We start from the raw sequence: 22,466 nt of genomic DNA, 5'->3' as shown, positions 1-22,466 counted from the left end.
ATTCTACCACTAGATTCTTACTCATGGTCAGAGCTGTGCTTATGTTTACACACATTCTTAAGTATGAGTACATTTTGGTAAATTCCATACTTGCACTCCTTACACACAAATGACCAACGTGGGACATACAGAAAATTGAAGCTGCGAGCAGCGTTTAAGGTGCCAAGCCTGAGCCACGGACACGCCCTTCAACGTACAGTCACAAATAGCACGGCGTTCATTCAGCAGCATTATTCAAGTGTACTGTCCAGTTTTGAAGCAGATCTGAATAATTCCCTAGGAGGAGTTCATTCAAATACAAGGCCACGGAATTCAAAACGGCCAACTTTGACGGCACGCCACGGACACGCCCTTCTACGTACAGTCATAAATTGAAGAGCGTTCATTCAGCAACATTTTATGACTGCACTGACCATTTTTGAAGCAGATCTGATACATTCCCTAGGAGGAGTTCATTCAAATACAAGGCGAAAAAGTGAAAATGGCCGCCGAGAGTGAAAATGAAAATAGCCGACTTCCTGTGGGTTTTGGGGCATGGGTCCAAGAGGCTTTTCTGTAGGTCATGGCACCTTATACGTGCCTACCTAGTTTCATACATATTGGTGAAACGTGGCGCAGGGGCTGCTTTTTAAATTTCCTGTAGGGGGCGCTACAAACATGACAAACACGATTTTTGGTATGTGAGCTACAGGCACCAGTCTACACGTGTCCTGTGAATTTCCTATTACGGTCTCCGCAGAGTGGAAGATTGTTCAAATTTGACGATTTTTAGCCTATGGCGGCCATGTTGTTTTGCCAATCGACTTCATTTCACTTGAGCAGTTGGAACTTTGGTCCCCAACGGCCACTGAGTCGGTCCCGCTCAAATCAAACATTGCGTCTATGAACTGTTGCCATTTTAGTGACAGGCCACGCCCATTTCGATCTAAAAGATCGTAATGATAGATTTTGCTTACAAACTGACGGTTTTATGCGTTCACTAAACAAAGATTATGAAAATTAAACACCACTTTTCCATCAAAAAGCTTGTTGTAAAAAGCATAACTTATTAGATCTAAGACCTAGGTTCGCTAGCTCTGTGACTGCCTGTGCGCCAGTGGCGCCCTGCTGGTCTTTCAAAGAGGGGAAGCTCATTTTCGGCCTACATCATATAAATTGTCAATTTATGTATATGTAAATTATGTTCCTTTTCAAGGAAATGCTCTGTGACCCTGTCATACCAACTAGCTGTATTCTCCAGTGACTTGACCAGTGTCCTCTCAATGGCCAGCAGAGCTAGGCTGCTTAAACGGCCTTGGCCCATTGTGTTATGGGTGTAGGACTTGAGCCACTTTAAACAGGAGAAGCTCCTTTCTACACCTGCAGATGTAGCTCCAATTGTTGCCACTAATGAGAACAGTTTGTAAAGCTGAGGCATTGCACTGTCCAACTCCATGTCTTTAAGGAACACCAAGAAATCACACAGCTTTCCCCTGCCACCCTGCAAGTCCTGATCTGAATACAGGACTTGAAGTTCAGACCTCAGGCTCCCTGAATCAAAGTGATGGCCAACTACCAAAACGATATTAAACTTGAACAAGGAAATGTGGGAATTATGTTAAACTGAAACAAGGAAATGGATGTATAAGTGTACGAAATGTACGGTGAAAATTGTCAAGCAATTTCGCCAAGCAAATATAAAGAAATTGGTTGCAGTTTGTCTTTCGACTCGCTTGCAAAATCTGGAGGACTGAAGAGAGCTCCTGCGACCTTTTATAGTTCAAACTCGCTGTCACTCAAACGGTAACTCAGTCTTTCGCAAACCCTCCAATCATCACGCAGAAGCCCAGCGTCCAGGCCAGCCCACTCCTCCATTCACACCCAGAGACGCTGAGCGTCCGTGGGAGGGACATAATCGCAGCATTATCCAATGACCGTCGACTTTCGACGCACTAAAAAAAGCTGTTCTATGCAGCCCCATTGAAGTGGATGGACGCTGAGCTTCAAATGCAGTGTGACGCTACGGGAGTGTATGAGAAGGACATCGAGTCAGTCGACCTGCGATAAGCAGCTGATTCTGAACGAACTCGTCTTCGAGATGGACGTGTTTTAACGCATTTTTAGTAAATTAAATGTTAACACAACAATATATATTTAAACCATTTATTTTTGGAAATTTTAGGGACGAGAACCGCATGAGAGATGTGACGCGTGGACTTGACCCCACCCCCGGGCGAGATGCCCCGTAGACCTCTGAAGGACCCGAGGCTCCCAAATGTCAATGGGAAATAACATGGGGTTTTTGAATGATGGTCCATAACAAACTCTGTAGGTGGCGATGGAGTAAAAGCTGCGTCACGTTTTCAACTAGAACCTTTTTCCATCTGGTTTCCACTTGGGTTTTGGATCGTCGGGGCCGTTAAAGTAGTGAACTATTATGAAGAAGCGTTATGCAGACAGGACGTCACGACGCTCCCAGTCAAGGTTGCATAGCAACGGCAACGTAGTTTGCCATAGTTTGTCTTCGCCGACAGTGGCACCAGAGCTCGTCCACGGAGGTCGGTGGCCTTCTACGAGCAAGTAAGAATGAAAATAATAATAAATATCGAATATTTATACAAAATCCTAAACAAAATGAATCAATAACTCCAGCAAACAAACTCTTTATCACGGTCAAACCAAAAAGTTGTCGTCGAGATGGGCTGAACTTCGCCAGCGATTTAGTTTTATAGACCAATGAAATAACGCGTGAAATGAACATCACGTTAGGTTGTGATTGGTTGCGAGGACTCCCTCCTCCCTGACAAGTATGACGTATGAAGTGCCCCCCCCCCCCCCCCCCCTCAACAATCCCGTCCGCCAGGGGAAGGGCAGTGTCAAAACACTACATTTTTGGAGGTTTTTACACCGCTGAACCCAAAATGTCCCCGGATTTTGTCTGGTCAGAAATCTACCTTAGCATATAAAGACTGGGACCATAAAATAATTACTTTTCTGCATTTGAAACCCATTCATATTTTACGATCTCATAGGTCCCATGGGGGTCTACCGGAAAGGGCGGGACTTCGCCACCCGACACGCAATGTTGTGCTTGAGACTGATAGCAGCGCCGTCTACCGTTTGGGGGCATTCAAAGGGAAATGTGCCTTTGTAAAAATTAATATTAAATGTACATTGCTGATGCAGTGTCACTTGAAAAAAAAATAGGTAAGATATCTGAAAAGGCCTACTTTTGTTTTAGATTAAATAGTACGATTACCTCGTAGTCCTTTGTTTTGGAAGTCCTTAGGGGGCTTTTATTTTGTCTGTTAAATGCACGTATATATACGGTGATGCACTTCCTTTCTACCTCTTCTTCTACAACCGCACGTCCGGCAGGACACGTGTGGAGATGAGGTGCGTAGTCGGTTTCAAACCACTTTTAGTCTTGTCTTTATACTTTGTAATACCGGTATTATAATTGCAATATATGTTGTGAAGTACCCTGTGAGTAAATTGTGACTCCCCCCCGCACCTCTAGTAAACTATCCAGGGATGCATATGAAGCAACCATGGTGGCCCATGCTGGCGCGAGTCAAGTCGTTCCGGTGAGGAGAAAAAAATAAAATATTCAACATATGCCTTATACCACCACCTTTTCTGTGGAGTCGATGAAGAGAAAACATGCACCACGCTGAGAGCTTGATGTATAACTCATTACTATCTGAGACGACAACATATTGCTTACTGAACAAGTTGTATTATAAGTCCTAACGTTAGTCCAAATGCCATTGTTGGGTCAAATGTTTAGCGTGTTCACAATTTGGGAATAAAATATGTCGAAGGGACTTTCCAATAAAGCGTTTAGACTAATCCTGCTGTGCAAATTGTTTTACAGCAGCCAATGAGTTGGAGACGTTCTGTGTGAAGCTTGTATCGCTGATGAAGCAGGCCCGTCTGGTACGTAGCCTTGCTCTTATGCTTATTTACTGGACTAATCGCACTTAAAACTTGGTATGGTCTGTGATGAAAAAACATGCACCACGCTGAACTAGTGATGTATATCCCATTTCTTTCTGAGGCCTTCAAATAGCAACGGCAATTATTATTCACTTGTAAAACTTGAGCTTTTGTAGAAATCATTAACAAAATACCCTTGACGACAGAGGCAAAATGTTAATTTGACATTAAAGTCACTTTCCATCATGTGTTTTTACTAATCTCTTAAATTGTTTCACCACAGCCGAAGATGCAGACCTTTTGTGTGAAGCTTGTTCCTGGTCCACAGGTAACATCCAGCTGATTGTATAATTAACTATCCCTCTTATGAAGTGGTATGGTCGGTGATGAAAAAACATGCACCACGCTGAACTAGTGATGTATAAACCATACATAATCTGAGACCAACCATGATTTAATCAGCTGCTGATAAAATTAGAATCATTTAATATATTTGCAATGTCAACACTGGCAGTGATTTATACTAGTACAAATGTGTATTTTGAATTGTTTTTTAAAATATATGTATATATAATTTTTATTATTATTCACCACAGGAGACAATCCAGTGATGCCCATGGAGTGCTAGATGGACAAGATGCCCGATCTCTTACTAATGCCAGTAAGAATTCTTGTAAACCCGTTTTTGTTTAAAACACGACCAGTCTGTGATGAGAAAACATGCACCACGCTGAACAACTGATGTATAAACCATACATAATCTGAGACCAACTGAATATATTGTAGTCAAAGTGCTGCAACTTATTTGGATGTACCACATTTGTATCCTCCCAAGAGGTCTGCCGTGTATTCTAACGCGAGCTTCTACCCGTCCACTTTCCAGGTTGTTTGGACCCGGCAAATGTAGAACATCTTGATGGGTGTACAGACACCAGAAGGCACAAAGCACTGCAGAAAGACGGTATAATATACATTCTATGCATTCAATATAATTATGTTGGTCCACATCTGACTTGGTATTAATGTTTATTCCCTCATTTATTTCACAGAAACTTTCCACCAGTTTCTGAGGCAAGTTTTATCCAGCTGGCAGAGGGTTGTCATGGAGCTGATTGTACTGAATATTTTTGTACTGCAGTAACTGCATTTGAGGTCTGGATGTTTGCAAAACTTGACTGAACAATAAAATCTTGTTTAAAACGAATTGTTTGGATGTTATATTATTTAACTTGAATTAAATATGGAAATGTACAATTCGGTGCTCACCCATACAGTAATGAAGCTATTCCACCATGTGTATACTATACAAATATAATTAAACTCAAATTTTGATTTATTCAATTTAATATTGAGTTTTTTATGATTTATTAATCTGTCACCGGTCACACTGGCTGGAGAACAATGTTAATTTAGAAGGTAAAATGTAAGTGATAAACGCCTTAGTGCGATAGCCCCGAAGAGGCGACATTTCCACACCAGGGTGGCCACAGGGTGGAACTCCACAAAGATGGTCGTTTAAACCGTAACCGGAAGGCATGTGGACTCCTGTCCGGGCTGCTCGTCACCTCCAGCCGGCTGGTGCTGTTACCGTTCGCTAAAAACAATACCGTGCCAAACGATAGTGTATTTTAAAACAAATCTGATAAAAGGTAAGGATTTATGCTAACGCTTGTTCATACTAAAAAGCTAATGTTGACTATTGGGAGCTAGCTTAGTATAGTATGCAATGCTAATTTAGCTCCGGTAATTGCCAACAAGCTAAAAAATAAGGCATTTAAAATGAAATACAGTTTCTTAGTTTGTTTATTTGAATGCCCTGTTGATTTTAACTTGATCGACGGACCGGGCGCCGCTGACGATACATCTGTCCGGAACACCGAGTCCTCTGACCTGTCGTGTGGTTTTGGCGTTTTGGCTAGTTGGTTGAAATTCAAGCTCATTTTCATTTCAGTAGTAATGGTGCTTGATGACACACAATGCAATACTTACAAATGTACACTGCCAAACCGCTTTGATATATATATATATTATGCCCCGATTGGTTTGACCTTTGTAACTCGGCTAGCTTTGGCCTGGCAAACATGGAATTTAAGCCACAGCACACGAACATTGTAAAGACATGAAAATAGGTACATTTTACATTTCAAGGCACTGACCAAATGTATTTCTAATTTTAAAGGTTAACTCTGATGTGGGTCTTTCAGAGGTGGAAGGATGCAGCAGAAGAGAAACATCCAAATCATAGAATGGGAGGATCTGGACAAAAGAAAATTCTACTCCTTTGGGGTGTTCATGACTATGTCCATCCGGGCCACTGTCTACCCTGCCACACTCATCCGCACCCGGCTGCAGGTCCAGAAGGGCAAGTCCCTTTACAGTGGCACGTTCGACGCCTTCTTTAAGATCCTCAGAACAGACGGCGTGCGGGGTCTGTATCGTGGCTTCATGGTCAACTCCTTCACACTGATCTCGGGCCAGGCCTACATCACCACCTACGAACTGGTGAGGAAGTACGTCTCTAACTATTCCCACGACAACACGGTGAAGTCATTGGTGGCTGGCGGCTCTGCCTCCCTCGTGGCGCAGAGCATCACTGTGCCCATAGACGTGGTCTCCCAGCAGCTGATGATGCAGGGCCAGGCAGGGCACCCCACCCGCTTCCAGCTTCAGGCTAAGGTTGGGGATGGCATGTCCAAGAGGATGTTTGGCCAAACCAGGGACATTATCACACAGATCTTTGCTGTGGATGGACTCCGGGGCTTCTACAGGGGATACGTGGCCTCTCTGCTCACTTACATCCCAAATAGTGCTGTCTGGTGGCCTTTTTACCATTTTTATGCTGGTAAGCATTATAGTCGTTAATAATATATAATAATAATAATAATAATAGCATAGACGTGTTAACCCAATACACTTTCATAAGACACTAAAGATAAATATATGTCTTTGTCAAACAGAACAGCTTTCCAAGTGGGCCCCCGTCGACTGCCCTCACCTGCTACTGCAGGCCGTGGCCGGGCCGCTAGCTGCGGCCACGGCCTCCACTGTCACCAACCCCATGGACGTGGTCAGAGCCAGAGTGCAGGTAGGGGCAGCTGTGACTTTGGAGGGGGGGTGATGTTCAACAGACCCGTTTCACAACGGGCGTCATCGTACGACAAGACAAAGGTGTCGCTCATAAGTCTGCTCCTTTTATTTACCAGGGCACTGGTAGGGTAAAAATAGTGAAGGTAATAGGCCTTTCGCACATGAACCCTGCGTAATCTCTGGAGAATCGGGTCCGGAAATTATCCAGAGTTGCCCTTTCGCACATGCAACCCACAGCTGGAAATAAGCCGCATCAGACATGTTTACACGTATCGGAAATACTCTTGATACTTTAGGTGAGGGGTGGCTCCGGGGTAGAGTATGTAGAAGGAAGGACGTAAGGCAGAGGTATGGAGGGGGGACTGAATGTACGGCTTGCAGTACATGTGGTAAAACGAGTAGTTCAGAATTTTGGACATCTGACCTCATTTCCAAGTGAGCCAGTGAGTTATTTATCATTGGAGACCGTTTTCAACACGTTTCATTCAGTCCTTCTAGTTGGAAATTAGGCATAGCAAGCTATATATATATATTTATTATACAGGCATGCAGAGCTCAGTATTTTGGCCTTACATCACTACACAAATGCATTACTGTTTCTGCTCATAAAGTGGCGTTGTGACCGTGTGTTGTACATCCGCCAGGTGGAAGGCAGGTCCTCCATCGTCGAGACCTTCAAGCAGCTGATGGCGGAGGAGGGCGCCTGGGGGATGTCCAAAGGGCTCTCGGCTCGGATCATCTCCTCGGCGCCCACCGCTATCGTGATGGTGGTGGGCTACGAGACGCTGAAGAAAGTGAGCCTGCGCCCCGAGCTGGTGGACTCGAGACACTGGTAGAACACACGCGGGACCCCCACGTGGTTGTAGGCTACGCTCGATGCTAGGCCCACCGCCCTGGTTAAAACACTCTACTACGTCTGATCAACATCAATGGGAATTAGGAGCACTGTGTGATGGGGGCCAACATGATTCTTCATGAGTCTTTGTAAATGGAGGACATGGATGGTCGTTTAATTTTGTAGTAGGTAGATAAAAGGACTGTTTTATGAAGGTGTGTGCAATATGGAACCTCTGCTGGATTGTGTACCCATTGTTCCCTCCAACCTTGCCTGTAAAATGTACTAACTTCTCAGTTGTTTTTTTAACATTTTTGAAATGATAATCCAGGTTCAGACCCTCTCTTAGCCTGTTTTTGTTTTACAACATCTGTATTAGTGCTGAGCTAACAATCATATTGGGCACTTGATATCCAATGCTTTTAAAATGCTGGCCACCATTTATTTAATGCTTGTTATGAACAGAAGGGACGCAACCAAACACATTTATTTATTTTAAAAATGCGTACCATTAGGAGATGTAGAATACTGTGTTTGGTTGTTCTCAGCCTCATAGCATGCTAGCTCAGGGACTCAGAATGTGTGTATTTGATTACCTGACTAAAAGTGATTATATATATAAGGTTTTTTTTGTTGGTGTAGTGGTCCACCAGCCAACTTGGTGTGAGAGTAGGATATTATTCACATTCACTGGAAACTTTTCCTTTACTGAGGCAGTAAATCATTGTGCAATCATACCATGTTTTAATTATATTTCTGTACAAGATGTGATTGTACAGTTGATAATGTGTTTAGTAATTGTAAAGGAGGGGATTAAGTTAACCCTTATTATTATTATTTTTGTCTCTATTCATGATTAATCATGAAATATATATGATTGGATCAGATTATATTTAATTACTTTGTTATCAAAGTTTTGTTGAGGTTTTGGGCCCCTGGAGACAAGACATGGCTGTAAGCGACATGTTGCATTCAGCAGGAAGCATCCTCATCACATTTAAATGGTGAAGGTGTATATTCATCATGATTGACTAACAAATTAATTTCATTGTGTCTTTTCAGTCACATGTGACATGAGCCTTGGCTGTTGTCAAATATAGCACAATATGCAAATTATGTAATATTGCAATAAAAAAAAATCCCCTTTTTTTTTCATCCAATTTTTTAGCCCTTTGATATCAACCATTCCTCATTCAATGGACATTTCCTTATGTCATTTTATTTGCAATGTGACATTGTGCCGAATGCACTACGGTACAGTTTTTTGTTGACAATAAAATATCTCAACTGGTAACTTAAGCAAGGTGTTTCTCATTTTAGCATTGCCAGTTTGATTTGAAATGTATCATAAAATATTACTTTCTAAAGAAGGTGTAACTTTAACTTATATTTGCAATGAATTGAACTCAAATTTAAACAAAAATGATTGGAGATTTTATAATGGAAAATGTTTCAAAATAGCTCCCACTCCCATCTGAAAAGTTCTCGATTGAAACCCTTTCCATTTTTTGTTGATTGATACTGATGTTTAACATTCATCATCTTTCCAATTAAATTCACATGGTATATACAACATTGCATATATACAACTTTTTTCTATCCTCGCCTTACCTATTTTCAAAAATGTATTAAGTGAATCATGTTGTAGAATATGTTAGTCAAAAGCATTTGTTATATAATGCTAATATATAATAATACTATACTGTATATACTATAATAATATAATTGCCAGAGAATAGGCCTTCATCGTAGAGGTGTAATAGTGGTAGGCCTATATCTCATGCCTTTGATTGTGGGCACTAACATGCCTACATTCCTATTAGTAACTTAATGAACTCTGCCTGTTTTCACATCTACTATAAGTTATAACACATCTCTGATAAAGGCCTATGGATCTACTCTACATTTTTACAATAACAATTTTCACCCTGAGCAAGTTTAAATTCTGAAAGTCAGGGCTGTAGTACTCGAGTCCGGTCTCAGACTTTTTCTATGATCTCGGACTCGCTGGTATTTGGACTTGGACTTGTCTCGGTCTCAGCCACTGGTCTTGCCAAATATGGCTTTGGTCTCGACCGAGTCTAGAGGGGTATTCCATCAAAGTCGTTAACGAAAGCGGCGCTTAGTTGATTAAGTCGAGTTAGTGTTAGTGTTAGTTAGCTAGTGTTCTATATATATATATATATATGGTTACAGGGGCCAATTTTGATGACACCTGTCCGCAATTCCACAGCAGCAGGCTGTCAGCAAACAAATCGATTTTGGAGCAAATTCACTCCTCAAACAAATATCTGTAGGCTAATTTGAAGAGCGTTTGTCTCTGTGCTGATTTGCAACTGGTTAACAGCCGCTATGCGGGCACTCCAACGGGTATCAGACATGCGGTGAAGGGAGCAGCCAGTCTTCTCTTTGAGAATGGCCCATCTCTCTGGGCTGGCACTGAAGATATTGTACAAGCGATTCAAACACCCGAAAAATGTTGCAACATCGGTACCCACATCGGTAGCCACTGGTGTGTTACCTCTTCACACCAGTGGCTAACCCGGGGGACGGACACGACAAAGACTTCAACGAAGCCCGCCGTCTGGCCCGGTGCATCGTAGAGCGCACAATCGGGAGGTGGAAGTTGCGCTTCAGATGCCTCCACAAGTCTGGCTATGTTATATGAGTAGCCAATGTCACAGTCTGCACAAATCTCCCCACTTTCTCTCACACATTTTGAGTGCCCTGCCCGCTCAAACATTTTCTGGACTTCCCCGCTTTATTTTAGCCCTCAACAACAATTGTATCTAAGAATAGGCAGATTTTAACATCGTCTTTATCAATCACCAAAATAAGAACATAAAGGCACACAATGGGCCCAGACGTGACACTCCATTACCAATGTGTTTTAATAAAACACATCCAATATACGGAATGTCCAGCTGGTGACTCCACTGAGGCTATAGTAACGATGCCTCTTAGCGCTCTACGAGTACCACTGGAGCCGTCGTTAGCTACGAGGGTTTTAACGACGTCGTTACGCTACGATGCTTTCGGAAAACGGTCTGAAAACTCTGCGATGATCGTACGATGAACTTTACGACACACTTAGGCTAACGATGCTTTCGGGAAACGGGGCCCTGGACAACACAGGCTGGCAAAACAAGGCGATTGCCTCTCCCAAGTCTCTCGCCTTGCAGTATCCACTCCAGGAAATGCCGGTAAGCTGTAAGCCGATACTGTCTAAGAAAGAAAGAAAGAGAACAACATTAGCAAATCAAGATAAATGATGCCTTGAGCAGCCTATCCAGCATTACACGGACGTCAAGCTCACGTAATGTAGCCTATGCTCTGCCAATAAGCTATGCTCGGCTACTTTCGGATAACTACATTGGCCGTGTCCCAATTCAGGGGTTGCATCCTTCGAAGGATGCAGCCCCTGAATTGGGACACGGCGATTGTGTTTACATCTTGTACTCGAGCTCCCGCCCCCCTCGTTCCTTATTGGTGGGCTTACACATTTGCGGAACTAGTGGTTTGTAGTCCTCGGCCCTTCGAGCAGGCAAGCAAATTTCTCCTGAGATGACGTCAAACGCGTAATTTCACGTCATCTCAGGAGAAATGTAATCAGGACAGCTGGAGGACTGGGTTAGACTGAGGGAAGAAACACTTTTTAATATTATAATAGCGATTTTTTTAATGATAGAACGCCGGTTCTGAATTGGTGAACTATCTCTTTAAGCGTTTGTGTTGTAAAAAATATACAAGTACTTTCTAATGGCATTTCTATTTCCACTGTTGATTTGTGTTAGGAAAAAAAAGTCTGTGCAAGGAGCCCGTTGTAGCCTAAAGTCGTTTGAACCAGCAACGTCTATGGCAGACTCATGGTTGCTCAGCAACCATGCAAAAACAACCTTACGGCGCGCCGCCATGTTTTCCGGACTGTCGCAATGAAACGCTTTCAGATCGGACGCGTCATTCGGTAAATCCTGGAAGGAATGACCGGCCTGGATTGGCACTAGAATGCGCCATAACACAGACAAGACGGTGAAATTACAGGGCGTGCCAAGCCGCGACCGTACCGGCTTGGCAGTGTAGAAATGCCTAGCGCTAGACTAGTCTTTTCCTATGTTCGAAAGGAAGCACCTTTTCATCTCGGCTTGACCCGATGACGTTTTTTTTTTTTTTTTTTTTACAAAGTTTAAGGAAAGGTGGCACAAAGGTTAGGAGATTTGACTTTACGAATTGGGCCCGGCTGTCGCCTTGACTCTCGGTGTATGAACCGCTGCTCAATGCCTGAAAAGTAAATGTTAAAAAAAACAGTAAAAAAAATAAATAAAAAAAAAAGTAAATCTCTCTGCTCATCCATCGTAGCGTGAGACAATTGTTTTCGGGGTTATAGATGGCATTTCTATCCCAAATGAAAATAATTATAAACAAGATTGTCACTGTCTGTATGTATGTCACTTAACAGATTTATTTGGATCATAAGATGTCATAATAATACTGCAAATGTTACGATTCTACAATCTACTATTTACATTTACATGTGGCAAAGACACGTTCCGTCACTTGGTGGTGCTATTGAACCAAATTGCGAAAAACGGTAAAAATCGCCAAGTTGCCATAGACAGAAAAAAAAACACCCACCCACCCATCATCACAATGATACATAAAATACTTCCAGTTATTAGAATGGGGAGATAGAGAGTAGCCTACATGTTCAAACAACATTATGTACACCGATTTAAGTCTGAAAAATCAACCTGATGTGATCATGTGGCTACAATATTTCAGAACTGCAGGCTGACCCAAGCTTCTGACCAATTAATTTCCAATGCGTGCGCTGCTACTAGTAGGCTAATCTTATCTCGCTTTCACTAAAGATGAGGGAAGGTCTACTACCTCGGAAATCGTCCTACATTCTTCCTGCTGACCATTTGTCATCTCGGCCTACCCAGGACCAGGTGTCCTTCGTAGTTAGGCGGTCAAAACCTCACAAAACATCAGTGTGAGGCAAAAAGGAATGGGGAAAAACTATTGAATTTAAATTAAAGTGTAGGCCTACTACTAGATAAGATTGACTCGCCTACCAGCTATCACATCTTCAGGGAGAATTCCGTTGATAATGAAAAATAATAATCTTTATTCTGGAATTGGTCTAATATCTTTATATCTCTATATCTATAAAAGCAGAAATATCCTATGTGGTGCTATTGGAATAATAATGGGTTATTAACATTGCATACTAGTTATTATTTAAAAAAAAACAATTAAATTAAATTAAGTAAATGTTCTTTTTCAAAATGGTGTACATTGTCACTGTTGAGATGAGGTAACGACAGAGGTCAATGTATTAAATAATTAAAACCCCAACTCGTTTTTTAAGAGCAAAATAGCAGGTGGCGTTCCGGACAATGACTGAGCATGTGCCTTATCACGGAGGGACGGGTGCCGGGTGCCGTGTTGCAAACTATGCTGGTGGTCATGTCTCTATATTTAAGCCAGCTGCTGCCGGCTTGCCACACATGATGCTCTTGGCCTGAGAAAATGGTAGTTTTTTTTTTTTTAAGAATGGCTTTTCATTTTGAGGTAATATTTGATGTTTGTTTATCCACCTTTTTGAAGTGTTGGCTCCCCTTGAACCTTCCAAAGGTGGTCGAGGACGAAGCCTCAAACAGATCAACCATATTGTTCTAAAGATACGGTGGATCCTCAGTGGCTGTGTGAGTCCTACTACTATCTAGACGCAGAGCACAAACGCACAAAATCTGACCTTGACGAAGACAGTTTCCCAGCTAAATGTAATCTTTAAATACATTTTATCGTGTATAATTCCTTATTCACTATGGGCCAATGTTGTATTTAGGATCATATGTGGATAGTTTAAATCAGTATAAATCAACAGCACTAATTCATTAAAAGGCTGAAAGCAGTGATGTCATGGTGTTCACATGAGCTCTCTTCTCTTGCTCGTGTCTTTGTGTGTGCATGTGTATGTGTCCGTGTGTGTGTGTGTGTGTCTATGCGTGTGTTTATATGAGTGAGTGAGTGTATGTGTGTGGGTGGGGTGGGGTGGGGGGGGGGGGAGGATCTTGGCATCTGCCAGAGTGAACCGTCTCTAGATACCCCCTACATGAAACATAGGAGCAGGCCTAAGGCTAGCTGCTTGTGGACAGTAACATGTAAGGATTCCAATTCATATGGGGCTGTTTAATTAATTTACTTAAAAATGAACACATCAATTAAGCTAATTATGCAGACATCTCAACAAAAACACTTTCTGATGTTTTTTTTTTTGTTGTCCCAATTCTTTACACACACAATACAGATTTCCCAAGTCAGGACTTTTTAAAAATCTGAACCAGAGACCAAGAAGCCCACTGCTGTCCAGTGTGATTGTTCAGAGGGAGAGAGAGAGTGGGTTAGGGGGTGAGAGAGAGAGAGAGAGAGAGAGAGAGAGAGAGAGAGAGAGAGAGAGAGAGAGAGAGAGAGAGAGAGAGAGAGAGAGAGAGAGAGAGAGAGAGAGAGAGAGAGAGAGAGAGAGAGAGAGAGAGAGAGAGAGAGAGAGAGAGAGAGAGAATGTAATCTGTTGCAGTGTAAACACGGCCCCAGTAAAGCACAGGAATGTCTCTGCAGTGGGAGCTGGAGGACAAGGTCAATTGGGGGCCAAGGCAGGTGGTATACATCAGAACCAGGATCTGACGTCTCAGCGTTAACTTATCAAAACAAGAGGCGGTATGCCTGTCTGACTGCTAGCAATGAAAGCAGGGAGGAAGAGGAGGAGGTGGAGGAGGCAGCGGAGGAGGAGGGGGAGGAGGAGGAGGAAGAAGGAGAAAGAAGGGAGGGAGGGAGGGAGGGAGGGAAAATGGAGGAATGGAGACAGGAACCTGGGGGAGCATCCATTCTCAGCAAGGCAGCCGCCACCCCCCCACCCCCCGACAACCCAAACACCACCATCACCCACTTCCATAGGGGAAAACCACCAGTTAGCATATAAAGTTAAACATGACGAGGGGAGTGTTTCCATCTCAAAGGCGTTGGTGTTGGCGCAGGTCCTGGGCGGTTGTAGGCACCAGCAACAGATAGAGCGTGGAATGGCCAGTCGGGGGTGAGAAATTGTTCATTTCACACAAGTGCCTGACCAGCTTTCTATGGACCTTTATGGATCGAGGTGGCTAATGAACCACGGATAAATAGCACAGGGGGGGTTTCAGCTTCCCCTCTGTTGCTGTGAACTCGATACTTGATAAAAATATGTATTCAAAAATATATTTATGAATGTTTTTTTTTATATTCATTCAATATTTTCAAGTTTCAAGTAATATTTCATACTACATACAGCATCTTTTTCGTCATTACTCCGAGTCTGAAAGGGTTATACGCAGTAGCACGCTGTTGATCACAGCGTTGCTCGGCTGGATTCTCAGAATGAGAGGCCCGGCCGAGCCACCAGCTGCACCGTAAATGGAGCCATGGATTCATGTAGAAGTAAACAATAATTAACTGTCCTGCTAATATGACTTATGATGGAAACATATTCATCTTGTTGTGGCAATTGGCACTTAATGACACGGTTACACTGTACACAATAGGACATTAAAGAAGCATCCCTTTTTCTTTCGTGTGTCTTCGGCCCGGGAGGTTTGTAAGGCACGGTTAACTGTACCGTTGCAGAAAGTAGGTCTGACTTCAAGCTTGGTCACATCTTCCCCTCAGTAGGTGGGGAGGGAGGGGGGGTTGTCAATATTGCTAATGGCTATTTATGTAAGGACCGCTGCTCCTATCATTCCTTTCTTCCGTTGTTGTTATCCTCCTGTCTCCAGAGGTACTGGTCTGTCTCGCTTCGGATCAATGGCTGCTTGTCGCAGGCGTACCAAATAAGGTGTTGGAGATTTGCTTTTAATTGTGTGGAGAGGCAATAAAGTGGTTTTGGGAAGAGGGGAGAGAGAGAGTGAGCAAGAGAGAGCGAGAGAAGAAGAGGGAGAGAGAGAGTTTTGAGGGGGTCATGGTAACTCGTATTTGTTTTGCAGCCCATGTCACACCATGTGCCACACTCCTATTAATTAACGCAGCTCAGTGTTACACATTTTCCACTTCCAAAGGTCCAAAGCATACATGGTGCAAACACAATAAAGAGTGACTTTATTACACACACACACACACACACACACACACACACACACACACACACACACACACACACACACACACACACAAATACACACACAAAATCATACTCACAGAAATGGTCACAACCCTAATATTGTGTCATTAAAAAAATAAAAAAAAACATGTTTTACAAATCTTTTATGTTGCTTATGTCTTATCATTATATTAATTAATGAATATATTACAATAATATTACTTGATATAAGGAATATGTAATACGGGTGTTGCTTCTATATTATTATGTCATACATTTGCTAGCATAACAGTTACTAAATAGGAAGCTTAAGATGAATCCATGGGTTTTATGTGATTTTAAATGTGTTTTTGTCATGCCAGAAGAATGTATCTCTGTTTAATTTCTGGGTTGCTTGGAGGTTTGCGTTTTCTTTACCAGCTTCATTAACTTACCACAACGATTTCATGTTTGAAATGACTTCAGAACGCTGTGTTAAGCATCTGATGACAGGAAGATCATGGATGTGGCAGGAATCCTGAAACAATACTCAACTTCCTAATCCGTTTTTTAAATAAAACTTTAACATACATCACATTTTTCACATTTCTTGAATGAAGATACGGGAAAATACATTGTCACCCATGGCCTGAAAAGCACTTCTGCTAAAACATATCCCGCTGTTTGCGCTCTCTTTGCATCAGGGATTCTAAAGAATTTCTGAGAAAAGTCTGAGCAGTTTTTTCACACATATAAACAGCATTATTTTCTCCTGACCCCTCTCCCCTTGAGCTGGACAGCAGGCTCTGACCAGGCTGGCTCCCTGCAAATTCAATAGGCCTTTTACCGGCAACATTAGTAAACACTGTTTTGTTCAATATTTTATAGTGTTACCCAACATCCCCCACCCCATGGCCCAACCCCCAACACCAGACACATGTCAAATTGTGTGTTTACTTCACAAAGGCTTGGGAGCAACTTTAACCAATTAGCAATTGTGACATTTAACAGTTGACCAAATGGACAGGAGGATCATGTAAGACAGAAAGACACAAATAAATTATTGCATATCTTGTATCTGCTTGTTAAATAAGTGTCACTTTTCTGGGTTGTCCAGCACAAAGCCGCGCATGTAGACCAGTGCAACCACGCACACCTTTGGCCAAAAAAGTTCTGGAGAAATTACTTCTGCACCACGCCCATGTGCATTGTCCCAACCGCCGCGTCATCCACTGCCCCATTTTAAATAAAATCTGCTCCCAGAATCTTTTACATTTTTAAAATAAAGAGACGAGAGCCGAGAAACAGTGGGAGGCATCTAAATTATGCAGCTGCAGGCATCCTCTTAGGGGCAAAAGTAGAGTTGGGCTGAGTTGTCGTGGCGAACCAGTCATGACAGGCCTGTGTTGGTCTGGGGGGAGCTTTGAGGGGCAGGGCCATGCATTATGAATGGCATTAAGTACGCCTCAGCTGAAAGACTTGTAAGTGGAGGTGATGGAGGCCGACGTGATCACAGTGCGCCACGGGCCGCCTGCGGTGGGCGCACCTCACTTTTACCTCCCGAACGTCCCCTTCCCCCCCCCCCCCACACACACACACACACACACACACACACACACACACACACACACACACACACACACACACACACACACAAGACAGACTATATTCTCTTTTGGATGTTATTGTTTGGGTATGGAAGTTAGTTTGTCTGTTGGAAAAATTATGTATTCACAATTATATAGAAAAGAAAAGTATCAAATTAAATGATGTTATTTATTTGTTGCATGATAGTATATTAAATCATCATCAACATCTTTGCAGAGTATTAGGTTTAATCATAAACCAATTGGTAGTGTTCTCTATTATAGATTTGTAACAAAACCTTCATGAATTTATATCCACAGATCACAACCCTATTATATCTATCGTATATTCATGTTGTGTAGATTATGACATCGAACATCATGTGTGTTGACATTGGTCTGAGGATTTGGTCAGGATATGTCTAAATCAGTGCCACAAAGGAAATCTGAGAATTCCGTGCAATATTTGATCTCTCTGGACCATCCATCCATTAATACTACGTCCTTGCATTGTTTTAATGATGTGAGTTAACAAATTAAATAACATCATCCTCTATATTTGTGTTGCTGAGTTATATTTCAAAAATGTACATAAAATGAACGCTAAGCTTATACCGTTCTGCTAGCCTATAGGGAGTCCCAGGGAAATCCTGTGCTGTTCAACCAAGTCATCTAACAAACTTAAATATTTGATGAGATTAGTTCTGCCCACTGCATCTGCACTCACGCTCCTCACAAGCGCATGCAAGAACCTGAAAACCTACAGTTTCTCCTAGGCTGCAATATATGTTAAATGTATTTCATTGTTGTATTGAACAATCCTTTGTCCACAAAGCGTTGATGTCTCTCCTCTTATGAAGGTGATGAAAGCTTCTTGAATGGTGTGGTCTGTATCAGGGAAGGTGGGGGGAAGTGTTGCAGGAAGAATATATTTCAATCTTCATGGACACATGTTTATCATTGTAGTTTTATCCCTTTTGCTGTCATTGTTGACATTGTTCATATATTGACTATTTGATCAGGCATGATTTGTAATATTTGTAAGAACTTCTGCTTGCAATACAATGTCATGTTCTCTGAATCTATCTGAGTCACTGGTTAACAGTGAGCTACGGTAACAGCACCACTGTTTTCAAATAGAATCACATGGAGACCAAGCGTGGGAGAGAGGTTCCAGGTGGAGATATCGGGCTTGTATTGTTTCCATAATATGTGTTGACAATAACACTATCATGGAAATTTAAATAAGATGATGAAATGCGATACAACATATCTGTTAAGATAAACCAAAGTGCTTACCCTGACATGTGTATTGCCAGTGGAATCTTTGGAATCTATTTTCTTTTGATAATTTCTTCTCAGAAAACGGATATGCTATGTTACTGATTGTTTGACTTCAACTGCTGTTTGTGTATTTTTAACACCTTACCTTTTCAAATCTTCAATTTTGTCTTTGAGACTAGGCAATATATAGCCTGACTCACTTCCAGATACGTGTTTTAAGTAAACCACATAATTTCCTGTATTGCATCTATTATTGTGTCCTGCCAGCACACCGACTTTAGATATCAGTAAACTCAAAGGGTCTCCATCTATGTTGATGTGCTGTGCTCGGTCTGGCTAACTCTAAACACCAACAGCAATTAAGATTTGACCAGAAAAGATAATTGCACGTACATTGGTTTACAATAACGGCTCCACAGTGTATATGGAGGGTACAGTGATACTTTTTCCTCCTGCTCCACCGTCAACAAATAGAAGACACGGTCACACATCCAAGTCTGGCTGCAGGACAAGCGAGAGGGAGCGAGTGAGCCAAGTGTTTACACGGAACAGATTGATTTAGTGTCTCTAAGTGGGACAGAACTATGTAGCGCTGCTATTAACCGTCTTGTTATTGTCCATTAGAGGAGAGCCAGGACTCCACTCTGTGGAACAGATAGGGAACAGGAGAATGTGTGCTTAACATGTGTTTGGATTGGAGTTCCTCTGATTGATGCTCTGTGAGGAGAAGTGCCTATATCCACTATATCACCAAACACAGAACCCACTGCCTTCCAAACTCTTCGCACACGTGACAAAGTGTTCTTTTTGTAGGACATGTTGCACATATGTGTAATGTTAAAAAATTATATTGTAATAATAATAATAAAGAGCAGGTACATTTTAGGACATGGGAAAAATAAAAAAGGCTGCACAAAATAATGTATTATTTGGGACATGAAGATAACAGCCTTGCATTTTGTAAACAATTGTTGTGTATGAATCTGTAGAGCATTGGAACCTGAAAAAAGGCCTTTAGATAACGCACTATATGAATAGATAACATGAGGAAAAGAAAAAGTCAAAGAAGAACAATTATAACAAATTCAAATCCTAATAATAATAATAATAATACACGTTTGAATTATTGATATTATTATTATTATTATTATTAACAAGAATAATAGCAGTTTTAGTAGTTGTATTGCTTCATCAATAAAGCATGACCCTTAGGGATTTAAATAACAAACATTGGAGGACTGCCTGACGCAGACTGATACTGTGTGAGTGTCATTTTCTTGTAATTTGGCCTGAGGTCACCGAATTGACCAGCTGTGAACTGTATGCTACAGGGGGGAACAGAGAGAGGCTTGTGTCTCAAAGATGTCTTCTGGAGATATGAAATGTTGTATACAGTTTGGCAAAATATACCCCAATTGTTTTCCAATCTCTGTGTAATTACCCAGGGAGCTGATCTGTTGGTCTCTGGTGCCAGTGAACAGGCTCAGGGCGTTTGGTTTGATTGTTATCCAGAAGCCTTCCTGTCTTTCAAATTCCTGTGTTGGTAGCATGGCCACCCACTGCCTCCATAATGATACTCCGATATTACATGGTAAAGGGCTACATGCAAAAACAATGAAATAGTGCCAGTGCAGTTCAATAACAAGAACACTGCAGCTTTATAACATTAATATTCCCAAGGTTAGCTTGTGTTGTCTGCTGGGGAAATTAATCAAGTGAACCAATTTCCTATACAGATCGGCAGTTTAAAGTCGCTAATGAAACATCCGTTTCCCTGCGATGATCTTGATCTCAGAATCAGGGAGGACCTCTCCGTTCATCGCTCCCTCCATTTTCTCTCAACATTCTGTTGACGTCCTTCTGGATTTCCTTTTCTTTTTTTTTTTAAATCCCCCCCTTCCCTCAAACGTCCCCCTGAGAAACAGACAACATCATGTGGGATCCAACTAGCTTCTTTAACTGAGGCTGGGAATCTGATGGCCTTTGGTTTTAATAGCATAACCCCCCCCTGTCTCCACGTTCCCCACAAAAACAGGAAACCGAGGGACGCAGAGGGTCCATGTTGTGAAAGTGTTTATTTTATCCTAGTCCCACTGTAACTTTTTTTTTTTTTTCTTGTTAATGAGAATTCAGACAAGTGACCTCCTTGGAGACAAATACAAAACAAAAGGGAATACACAGAAGGACCATAAAAGAAAAAAAGATACTATGAAAATATTTAAAGAACACACTTTCAAAAATCTCTCCAATGGTGTAAAATCATTTGCAGATGTTCCTGGACAGCGTCTTTAATCTTAAATCATGGCATTGTTTATTTTTTGGGAAAGAGTGTCATTGCCTAAAGATGTTTGTTTTTCTTCTCTCCGGTGTCTTGGAGAATCCCCCGGGGGTGGCCATGAATCTGTTATTGTGACTCCATGACAGAAGTACTATTTTTAGCCATGACAGTGGAGGGAGTTTGTTTGGTGTTTCTATTTATCCTCCCTCCATAGTATCTAAGAGTTACTGCAATGATTTCAGTAGGATTTCAGTTAACATAGTGTTTGTGTAGTAGGGTGACCAGATGTCCCCGGTTTTCAGTGACCTGTCCCCGGCTACTGCTGTCCCCGGAAATGTCCCTGGTTTTCACTGTGACCCCCCCCCCCCTTCCGTCCACCAGGGTTAGGGCAGTGTCCCCGTTTTAGTTTTCTATGACAAAAAACACTACATGTTTGGAGGTTTTTACACCGCTGAACCCAAAATGTCCCCGGATTTTGTCTCAGAAATCTGGTCGCCTTACTGTTTAGGCAAGGTAGAGATCTATCTTCTGTTCTTTCTCCATGGTCAAAGCCAAAAATGTGTCTGTAAGAGACCCCCCCACACACACATGCACGAGTGCCTGGACACACACACACACACACACGCACACACACACACACACACACACACACACACACACACACACACACACACACACACACACACACACAATCAGTCAAGCACACACACAGATATGCACATGCACAGACATGCATGCACACACCATCCTCACAATAATATCCAAAGGCAAGATCAATAATCAAATGAATGGAAATATATAACAGGACATAAATGGGACATAGATTGCTCATCATTTCTCACAGTTCCTTTGAATCTTCCTTTAAATTACTCAGTGGTAACAATACACCAATAAATGTCAAATATTGCGGTTGTCCACAAACCAACTTCATGATAGTCAGTCAACTCACAGTTGCTAAAATGTAACAGAAGCGCTTTACAATAAGGATACATTAATTAACCACAATCAACATTAGTTAATACAGTAATATGCATTGTCTTATAATTAATAGATAATTAACAGTTAACTAATGGTCTAGTAATAATTTACTAATGGTGTTCGTAACTCTGGTATTTTTTCATTCATTCATTACTACTAACCCTAACACTAACCCTTGACCTAACCTTAAGCCTAACCTTAACCCCTATGATAATGTTATATACTATTGCTTGTAACTGAATTAAATAATTTGAGTTAGCTCATATGTGTAACCTTTATTGTAAAATGTTACCAATTTATGAAGAATAACAATTTTTTAGGACACATTGGACAGCAAAATATTTGTTTGAAGATAAAGGCAGCTGAGACACTGAGATGACACCGATGAGACAC

At 41.8% G+C, this 22,466-nt stretch overlaps 1 protein-coding gene and 1 long non-coding RNA gene across 3 annotated transcripts; both read left to right on the top strand.

Moving 5' to 3' along the window:
* Window positions 1-3,330: 3,330 nt before the first annotated feature.
* On the top strand, window positions 3,331-5,122 carry LOC311356352. The gene is made up of 7 exons (XR_014637624.1): window positions 3,331-3,375; window positions 3,500-3,566; window positions 3,857-3,918; window positions 4,202-4,246; window positions 4,515-4,579; window positions 4,802-4,879; window positions 4,968-5,122. It is a non-coding gene; the product is annotated as an uncharacterized lncRNA (long non-coding RNA).
* Window positions 5,123-5,444: 322 nt separating this feature from the next.
* LOC311356375 (solute carrier family 25 member 44-like) lies at window positions 5,445-9,112 on the top strand. Of its 2 annotated transcripts, none has more exons than XM_084476141.1 (4): window positions 5,445-5,567; window positions 6,123-6,760; window positions 6,876-7,003; window positions 7,650-9,112. In XM_084476141.1, exons 2-4 carry the CDS (start codon window positions 6,133-6,135, stop codon window positions 7,839-7,841), a joined length of 948 nt encoding a protein of 315 aa, XP_084332267.1. In that variant the 5' UTR covers window positions 5,445-5,567; window positions 6,123-6,132; the 3' UTR covers window positions 7,842-9,112. The 2 variants fall into 2 exon arrangements, with proteins under 2 accessions (XP_084332267.1, XP_084332266.1); XM_084476140.1 differs by having other exon boundaries at window positions 5,470-5,567; window positions 6,098-6,760.
* The last annotated feature ends 13,354 nt before the right edge of the window (window positions 9,113-22,466 follow it).

The sequence above is a fragment of the Micromesistius poutassou genome, assembly GCF_964030765.1.
Source record: "Micromesistius poutassou genome assembly, chromosome: 12".
Lineage (NCBI taxonomy): Eukaryota > Metazoa > Chordata > Actinopteri > Gadiformes > Gadidae > Micromesistius > Micromesistius poutassou.
The sequence above is the reverse complement of the archived record's forward strand: the minus strand, read 5'-3'. Positions and strand labels throughout refer to the sequence as shown.

What these genes read in the sequence shown, in the direction of transcription:
- LOC311356375 (XM_084476141.1), top strand. Translation starts at nt 6,133, where the DNA reads ATGCAGCAGAAGAGAAACATCCAAATCATAGAATGGGAGGATCTGGAC. An exon ending in TTTTTACCATTTTTATGCTG is followed by an intron (nt 6,761 to 6,875) that starts GTAAGCATTATA and finishes TTTGTCAAACAG; the next exon opens with AACAGCTTTCCAAGTGGGCC. An exon ending in TGGTCAGAGCCAGAGTGCAG is followed by an intron (nt 7,004 to 7,649) that starts GTAGGGGCAGCT and finishes TACATCCGCCAG; the next exon opens with GTGGAAGGCAGGTCCTCCAT.